General features: G+C 40.3%; 1 protein-coding gene across 1 annotated transcript in view; it reads left to right on the top strand.

Moving 5' to 3' along the window:
* Nucleotides 1-9,488, top strand: part of NCAPG (non-SMC condensin I complex subunit G) — a 32,518-nt gene that overhangs the window by 2,076 nt on the left and 20,954 nt on the right. The window contains exons 2-5 of the mRNA XM_089524749.1: nt 2,835-2,944; nt 5,241-5,456; nt 6,745-6,973; nt 7,587-7,732. Coding sequence (XP_089380875.1) covers nt 2,837-2,944; nt 5,241-5,456; nt 6,745-6,973; nt 7,587-7,732 — 699 coding nt within the window. The 5' untranslated portion in view covers nt 2,835-2,836. The remainder of the gene's footprint in view (nt 1-2,834; nt 2,945-5,240; nt 5,457-6,744; nt 6,974-7,586; nt 7,733-9,488) is intronic.

Here is a 9,488-nt window from a genome sequence, read left to right as displayed (position 1 = left end):
CACATCTCCTTTATCACTTCTATCTCTCTCTTTTTTGTTCTTTATTCTTACACTATCTTACCTCCTTGCAAACTTTCATCTCTTTTCCTTATTGAGCCTCTTCATGATTTTCTTCTTTTACTAATTACTAAGTTTGCTAATGTTATTTTCAGAAGCTCAACCGTTTCTGACCCTTCTTTTCTAAACGTATCTATTAGTTTGTTTCTAATCAAGTTTGCCAACTTATCAATCTCTATATAATGGAGCGTCTTACATATCCAGTCTGTAACCTTTGGGCTTTCTTCCTCTTTTCCATCCTCCAGTATGCACTGTCCTTGCCACTAGTATATGAACTCACTTTGGATGCAGTACAGAGCGATCATAAATGCTCAGGGACAAAGCACATTTATACTGTTGTGGGAGTTTATGAACACTCTCTTCCGCATCCAAAGAAGTGGGTTTATATCCTAATCTAATCATTCGTGGGTGGACAAGAAGAAAGGCAGCAAGTCCAAGGATTGCTGCAATTTATCCCTGTTACGATTCGCCTGAAGGTCAGTTTCTTCTACTTTCCAGCCAAATGCAAATGCTGAAGTTACCGCAAACCAGGCTGGAGAAAATACTTGCAGGGGTAGCTGTGTTGGCCAGTTGTTTGAATTCGGAGAAAACACTGTATGCTTGTTTTTATGAACAGATCATAAGATGGAGATGAGAGGTTCTTTCATAGTTATATGCAGTTGTAGCTGCATCCCGTGGAAGCCTGTTCTTGTTTTACATTAATGAAGAACTAGAGAGGCTTGCTGAGATTTCTAAACGCAGCCCCCTAAACTACAAGTCCCATGATTCCATACAGTGGTCTTGTTACCATTATGATGTGTTACAGGTATATTTTCAAGCTGCGTTTCGAAGAGATCTTGTCTATTTCCATGGCAGATGAGGTGGAATCAGTGCTGTCATTACGTAGTGTGAAAGGGCCCCATTTTTACCTGTCTCATATTCATGAGTGAGTGAGGGTTGCCATAATTGTCCACTATCACCAGGGACAAAATGCGGAACAAATTCGAGACCAAACTGTAGGACAACTGCAGGACAAAACTCAGCCCAAAATGTAGGACATTTAAGAAAAAGGGAGGACCTTAAAAGACCATCATCTTTTTGAGCCCTGGTTGCAAGTCCAGTGGAAAAACCGATCGAAATGCTAACTATAGATTAGGTATTTCCTTTGTTGTTCAGTTAAAACAGCAGAATATCTGTGTGGTATTAAAGCTTAGATATTTTTGTTATGTCATAAAATGTTTAAAATCTAAGAAATGTCAGTAACATAACGTTGTTTCCCTTATTCTCAACAAGATAGGCTTTATTTAGGTCAGGGATGGTGAACCTTTTAGAGGCTGAGTGCCCAAATTGCAACCCAAAACCCACTTATTTATTGCAAAGTGTTGTGTCCCTCTGGCTTTCCAGTAACAAACTCCGGCCTGTTACAGACAGGCCAAAATAAAGCTGCTTCGAGTCACTTTGGAGGTATGGTATTTCAATGATGCATGCATCCTAAGAGTCCAAAAGCCACACCAAAGCCACGCTCCAGTCCTAAGGACTGGAGTGCAGCTTCCAGACTCTTAGGACTCATGCATCATTGAAATACTATACCTCCAAAGTGACTCGAAGCAGCTTTATTTTGGCCTCTCTGTAACAGGCCTCTGTGCTGGAGCGATGGCACATGTGCCCACAAAGAGGGCTCTGAGTGCCAACTCTGGCACGCGTTGCCATAGGTTTGCCATCATTGCTTTAGGTCAAGGATATGTTTGAGACAAAAAGCAACCAGAATGCATAGTGAGAAAGTAGCAGCTTAGCTTAATGAATATGTATGAAATAAGAATTGCTACAGGTAGCTTAGGATCCAGTAATTATAGTTCTGTGTCCCAATTTTGGGGGGAAAGTGGGGAATATAATAATAGTGGAGCACCCATTTCTCATGGCAAAAGTACAAGGTTCAGTCCTTGTTAACACCAGTGATCAAATTTTTAAAATCAAGTATATTTTAGAAGTGAGATCAGGTATATTTTAGAAGTATGCAGTAACAGGTAACAGAGAAGGCCTTTCCTGGGCTCTGGAGAAATCAGGCTGAACGATTCAATATTGTGTAGAAGGACAAATAACTGATCTACTGTAAGGCAACATTGTATGGTTTTGGTACACTGCATCAATTTGTAGAGTATAAATGAGTATTTCAATAGGGTCTAAAGAAATGAGGTTTGCTTATAAATAAATGAAGGAGCCATGAGAGCGTTTAGCAGTCAAGCTATTCCACCCGAGGCTGCTTAAAAGACTGCAGGGTGTTATCTTAGCTTTATCATTACAATCTTGTTTGTAAGTCACTATGGAGACCAGTAGTGGAAAGCAAGGGTATACATCAAATAGTTAGATTACAGGGTAGTTCTCAGTGAAAACACTGGCCTGTTACAGACTGCCAAAATAAAGCTGCTTCGGGTCTCTTTAGAGGTATGCTATTTAAATGATGCATGCATCCTAAGAATCCAGAAGCTGCACCAAAGCTGCACTCTAGTCCTTAGGAATGGAGTGTGGCTTTGGCGCGACCTCCGGACTCTTAGGACCCATACATCATTTAAATAGCATACCTCCAAAGAGACCCGAAGCAGCTTTATTTTGGCAGTCTGTAACAGGCCACAGTGATCCATAGTTTTATCTGAGAGCTAGTAATGCTAGTGGGAAATAGACAAGATCTCTTTGAAACACAGCTTGCAAATATACCCGTAACAAGACAATGCCAGAATATAGTAGTGTTCAGTGGATGTATTACAGTATTCATTTTTTATATTGCCTGGTTTCTTTTGCAGCTATGAAAGGGGAAAAGACACTCCATATAAAGGAGGCCTTTCAGCAAGCTCAAAAACTTCACCAAAATCACGCAAAGCTGGTGACATCATTAAAGCACACATATGACAAGGTAAATCGTAAACATTTAATTTGATTTTAATTTCTTTTCTTTTAATTTTTTTTAAATTAGAGTTGACACCAATCATACTGCAACACCATTACAGACCATGAACTTTAAACACTGAAACCATGCAGGTAAAAGATGTTTCAAGAAAGACATTGGTGAATAGAGAAGAGAACACATTGAAAAAGAGAACTTTTAAATACCAAACTTGGGGGGAGGAAGAGAAACAAAAGTTTCCTTCCTCTGGAGAGTGTTTGTTTTTCTGGATACTCGGCAAAAGGAGAAGGGTAGCTGATGCTGTAACAGTAATCCAATGATATTTTTACCTGCCTGCCTTTCCCCTTCAAATAAGCAAGGGCAACCATATCCATGTGGTTTGCAAGAAGTGAGCTATGTTTAGTTCCAAATAATATCTTTTGTAGCAATAAAAACAAAATTTGTTTATGTGTTGTATATACTTATGTATAAGTTGGGGGGGGAATGGACAAAATCGACCCCAAAAACCTGAGTCAATTTGTATATGAGCCAATAGACTCAGTGCAAAGGCAGTGAGTCAAGAAGTCCTTCTTGGTGTGGCAGGGCATATAAACAGTGTTCTCATCCCCATTGCTCCTCCTTTGTCTAAACTGGAGAAAGGCAGGCCTCTTTCCTTCCCTACCTTTTTTAGCTTGAGTAGCATTCAGCAGCAATGTGGGGGAGCCTGAAGGATGGCTGTGGCCGTCATTTAGGGGATTACCATATATAAGCCTTGTGAGGCTTGGTAGTCTCTCTTTAGAGGCTTATAGTCTATGCATTTTTAAAAGGCGAGGAAAAGATTTGTTTGTTAAATGCCCCACAGTTTACCCTTGACCTATCCATATGTGTCACAGGAAAATCCATAATTTAAGCCCCAAAACCTGCCTTTGACTTATACATGATGTTGACTTATAGACGAGTATATATGGTAATAGTTTTCCTAGGCCTGTTACAGACTGCCAAAATAAAGCTGCTTTGGGTCTCTTTGGAGGTATGCTGTTTAAATGATGCATGCATCCAAAGAATCCAGAAGCTGCACCAAAGCTGCACTCCAGTGCTTAGGAATGGAGTGTGGCTTTGGCACGATCTCCGGACTCTTAGAACCCATGCATCATTTAAATAGCATACTTCCAAAGAGACCCGAAGCAGCTTTATTTGGGTAGTCTGTAACAGGCCCTAGATATTCAAAGCAGTCTTGTTCATCTTAGCAAACCTAATATAATTCCAGTCACCTCAGCCAGTATCCATGTGGAGGGTTCAGAAGAAATGCATAGTGGCTGGGTTCAGGGTCACTTAACAAATTTATGACAGAGCAGACATTGAATCCTGAACTTCACAGCTCACTTCCTGTAAATCAGACCACACAGGTTAGCAGCCCACACAAATGTGACTGCAGAGGAAAATATAACATTTGAAAAACCTATTCCTTTTGATCATCTTAAAGCAATTTGGAAAGCTGATCTAAAAAATACACTGAGCCAACACCATACGTAGGCTTCTCTTCTGCGGCTTTCAGCATATGCTGAAGCTGCGGTACAATGTTGTGAATGTTTTCATTATTTTCAATGGGGCGTGAGCATATGTGATTTCCCCCTTACATGGGGGGGGGGGGTCTGGTACGGATCCCCCGTGTAAGAGGTGAGAGGACTGTATATTAAGGTTGTATTCTTATTAACAAGGTAACATGCCAGTTGCGGTTATAGTGCTTACATCATAATACAGAGCTTGAAAAGATATTTCAAATTTCTAGACTGGAAACAGTTTAGAAACCAATTTCATGGGGTATAAGCATGGGGCTGAACAATATTTCAGATTTTTAGGCTTAGCTGGAATTTTTCCATCCCTGTTCAAAAAACAGTAGCCCCAGTGGAAGTACACATATGCTTGATGAAAGGACTGCTACATTTATGTACATTTAAAATATACCCTTGTTACCTACCATGTTAACTGCAGAGCAGGGAAGCTCCACCCTTTCTCTAATTCACTTGGTCTCATATGGACAGCTTCAAGTATGGATAGGATCGTTTTCTTTGTGTGTGAATGCTGTTAACACAGATGGGGTCCATCTGTTATGGATCATATGGAGGGTGTCTATGTATAGTAGAAGCTCTCCTTGTGAGGATAATGCTGGTAGTAGACAAGGGATGGGATGGGCTAGCCTGTTTTCTTCACATGGATATGTGAATGGTAGCACAAGGATAATGTGTTATCTAGATTCTACTGTTGTTCGTTTATAAAATGAAGTCATATTGAAATGAAATCATTGAGTATTGTATAATTCTTTTAGTTGCAGGAAAAAACCTGTTTTCATGAAGAGTTTGTTCATTATCTTAAGTATGCCATAATAATCTACAAAAGAGAACCTGCAGTGGAACAAGTGATAAATTTTGTGGCCAAGTTTGTTGCTTCTTTTTATGAGCCAGAAAAAGATGATGCTGAAGAAGAAGAAGAAGAAGAAATGGAAAATTCACTTCTGAATTATTTGTTCAACTTTCTGGTTGAGGTACCATAGTAATGATGCTGAAAAGCTGATAGTATCTTAGTAACACTATTATCTTATGGATACCTTAGCAGTCTGCATAGTAGTTATACATGTGTTTAAGTTATTTTCTTAAGAGTGAGTGGGAGGGAGGGATATGGCAAATCACAGTTTGCAGCCAAACTTTGCCCATATGGTATGTATGTATGTATGTATTTATTTACTTATTTACTTATTATATTTACTTGTATCCCGCTCTTTTCCCAGAACTGGCATTCAGAGCGGCTTCACATCATTAAAAAACACTACAATTAAAAACATAGGAAAAAGTACATTAAAAAGGAATTAGATTGTTACAGTATTAAAACATAGTTATTAAAAGAATAAAACACATTTTAAAACGATAAATCTCTCTCTCTCTCTCTCTCTATATATATATATATATAAACTGTATCAATTTTTTTTGAAATGGTACAACATCCCAGCCTGTTCTTATAACAGTTCCTTAAAAGCTCTGTCAACCTTAACTTGCTGGCAGAAGGCTATCAAGGAGGGTAGCTGTTGTGCTCTTCCACTTCCACCCTGCATCTGATGTGTAGGATGTGGCAGAGGCAGCTGTTGGCAACCATCTCCAGCCTTAGCCTGAAGGGGGGCCCCATGCCATTTAAAAGCAAAAACCAGTCTCCTCCTATTTTCAGAGGGATCCATGGCAGGACCCAGTCAGGATTTTCACTGGGATCCACAGCCAGAACTCAGTTGGTGCCTTTCTTAAGTTTTCTGTGGAGAGGAATCAGTAATCACAACCAACTTTGTTCCACCTTTTGGCACCTGCCAGATGCCCTTGTGTGGAGGGAGTGCAGGAGAAAGCAGCCCCACCACTGCAGTTGGCTGCAATTACTGGGTTCCTATCCATAGAGGACTTAGGTAGGAAAAGCACTGACTGGGATCCAGGTGGAAGGGGCGAGATGGTTTGGCATGGGAATCTCTGTGCTAAGGCTAGAGATGGGAATCTCTGTGCCAACGCTGCATACTGCTCTAGACCTCATTTCAGATGGGGTGGGTAGCAGTGGAGGACCACCACCAGCAGAACACAAAGGTGGTAATGAACTGCTGCATGTGGGAGATGAGCCTCCCCGGACACTAGCTCATTTTGCCCTTGGAGACCTGGAGGTGGTGGCAATGGCAGCTGGGTTGAGGTGCAGTGGCTGTGAGGCACTCCCCAGAGCTGCTGTATTCTGACTTTTAAATGCATAATATATACATAAGAGTAATGCAAGTATACTTACACAAAATTAACTTCTCTCTTTTAAAGTCCCATAATGCTAACAGCCATGCAGTTAGATTTCGAGTATGCCAACTTATTAATAAGCTTTTGGGAAGTCTACCAGAGAATGCTCAGATTGAAGATGAGCTGTTTGATCAAATTAACAGTGCCATGCTGCTCAGAGTGAAAGACAAAGTTCCAAATGTGAGAATACAAGCTGTGCTGGCATTGTCTAGACTTCAAGACCCAAAGGACAACGATTGCCCTGTGGTTAATGGTAAGTCGATGATCCTGTTGTTTAAATCAAGTAGGGTTTTTTTTTTAATTGTTGCACATTTTGGTGAAATAATAATTACCACCTTGTCATGGGTATGCTGCATCCTGAAAAATTTACAGAACACATTGCTTTTGAATTTTGTCTGACAGGTTCTGCAGGCCATGTTGAATCAGCAAAGTTGAATTTTGTGGAGGTTCAACTTTAATAACATTATAAAGATAGCCTGGTTTATGCTTAAATTAATGCACATACTGTATAAGTATTGTAAAACTACATTCATGACCCTCCTTTAAAAAGCTGATTGCTTTTGGGGGGGGGGGGGGAGAATAAATTTCTTTGTAAGATATGCTTTTCCTGTCACACTGGACAGTTTGTGTGTTTATATTCTGCTGAGGTTCAGGGACTAGAAATTTACCAAAGAAATTACACTATCTATAAATATTTCAGACTTCTAGCAGGCTGTGTTTCCCAGTATGTGGGCCTGAATGTTTAGAATAAATTTTGCATTTAAAGCAGACACAACAAAGTTTGTTGGTACCTCTCAGTTCCTCTTTTTGTATTTATGTACATATTTTCACTCACAAATAAACCTTCTATGATGTACTCTTTTCAGTTTACAACAATTTAATTGAAAATGACTCCAACGCAGAAGTCAGGCGTGCTGTTTTGTCATGCATTGGTCCATCTGCTAAAACTTTGCCAAAAATTGTAGGTCGTACTATGGATGTCAAGGAGACAGTCAGGAAATTAGCATATCAGGTAAGCTGGTTTTTGTTACTCTTGCTTGTTAACTTACTAGGTTAAACTACCCAAACACTGTTTGGATATTTTAAGCTTTTTTCATCTTGAGGTAAAAGTTTATTCTCTTGGGATACATGTCACAAAAATGTGTATTAAATCTCCATAACTATAATTGTTAGTTTTATTTTTGATCAACAGTAAGAGCTACATTGTACATTAGTACCACTCAGCTAGATATGGAGCACATAAGTAGCTTTCACATTAAAAGATGTATATAGGCAGTCATCTACATTGACTGTAAATATGCCTGTTTTATATTTAGATATCTTTTACTAGATGGGAATTTGAGCCACATGATTATTTGTTTTTATGGTAAGAGTAGAGGCATCTTGTGTTCACCCTGAGCCATAATAGGTTCTGGAATTGATATCTTTTTGAAGGTTTTAGGAATTTAGTTCTAGGTATCAGTGAGTACCTGCAAAATTTCAGGGATTTCCTTGGTTTCTTTGGCAAAGTGAGAGCTCAGTGGAATAAAAGCAATGCAGGAAACCCATGCTTTTTCATAGAATCATAGAGTTGGAAGAGACCACAAGGGCCATCCATTCCAACCCGCTGCCATGCAGGAAATTTCAATCAAAGCATCCTCGACAGATGGCCATCCAGCCTCCTCTAAGGAAGGAGACTCCACTACACTCCGAGAGAGTGTGTCTCCCTGTCGAACAGCCCTTACTGTCAGGAAGTTCCTCCTAATGTTGAGGTGGAATCTCTTTCCTGTAGCTTACATCCATTGCTCCAGGTCTCTGGAGCAGCAGAAAACAAGCTAGCTCCGTCCTCAATATGGCATCCCTTCAAGTATTTAAACAGGGCTATCATATCACCTCTTAACCTTCTCTTCTCCAGGCTAAACACCCCCAGCTCCCTCAGTCGTTCCTCATAGGGCATGGTTTCCAGACCCTTCACCATTTTAGTCACCCTCCTTTGGACACACTCCAGTTTCTCAACATTCTTTTTGAATTATGGTGCCCAGAACTGGACACAATATTCCAGGTGGGGCCTGACTAGAGCATAATAGAGTGGCACTATTACTTCCCTTGATCTAGACACTATATGTGTATTGATGCAGCCTAAAATCGCATTGGCCTTGTTAGCTGCCGCATTGCACTGTTGACTCATGTTCAATTTGTGGTCTAGTTGGACTCACAGATCTCTTTCACATGTAGTCTCATTCAGCCAGGTGTCACCCGTCCTATATCCGGCCTAAGTGCAGTACCTTACATTTCTCCATGTTGAAATTCATTTTGTTAGCTTTAGCCCAACTTTCTAATCTATTAAGGTCATTTTGAATTTTGATCCTGTCCTCTGGGGTATTAGCTACTCCTCCTAGTTTGGTGTCATCTGCAAATTTGATAAGTATGCCCCCAATTCTTTCATCCAGGTAAGTCATTGATAAAGATGTTGAATAGCACTGGGCCCAGGACAGTTTGGTCTTTCTGTCCTTGCAAATTATGGATAAATTCCATTAATTCGATGAGGGGTCCACTCTTTCATTAGCTCTTCTTGCCTACAATGCTTGTTTGGAAATGCTTGTCTTCATGTGCCCAGTCCCAAGGCTTTCCAAGCAGTTTGTATGCACGCATGTGAGCAGCCCAAAGTGAGCACTGTTCAGCACCTCCTCCCCCCGCTTTTCTTTGCGTGGTGCTTCTGTCTTTAATCCGTAGTTCTTTTGAGATTGTGGGAAATGGCCTTCAGTCTGCATTCACTCTGTGGTGCTTCT

Source organism: Sceloporus occidentalis, unplaced genomic scaffold (assembly GCF_023333645.1).
Source record: "Sceloporus occidentalis isolate IW3139 unplaced genomic scaffold, rSceOcc1.0.p SCAF_5, whole genome shotgun sequence".
NCBI classification, from domain to species: Eukaryota; Metazoa; Chordata; class Lepidosauria; order Squamata; family Phrynosomatidae; genus Sceloporus; species Sceloporus occidentalis.
Note: the sequence above shows the minus strand (reverse complement) of the source record. Positions and strands in the feature narration are given on the sequence as shown.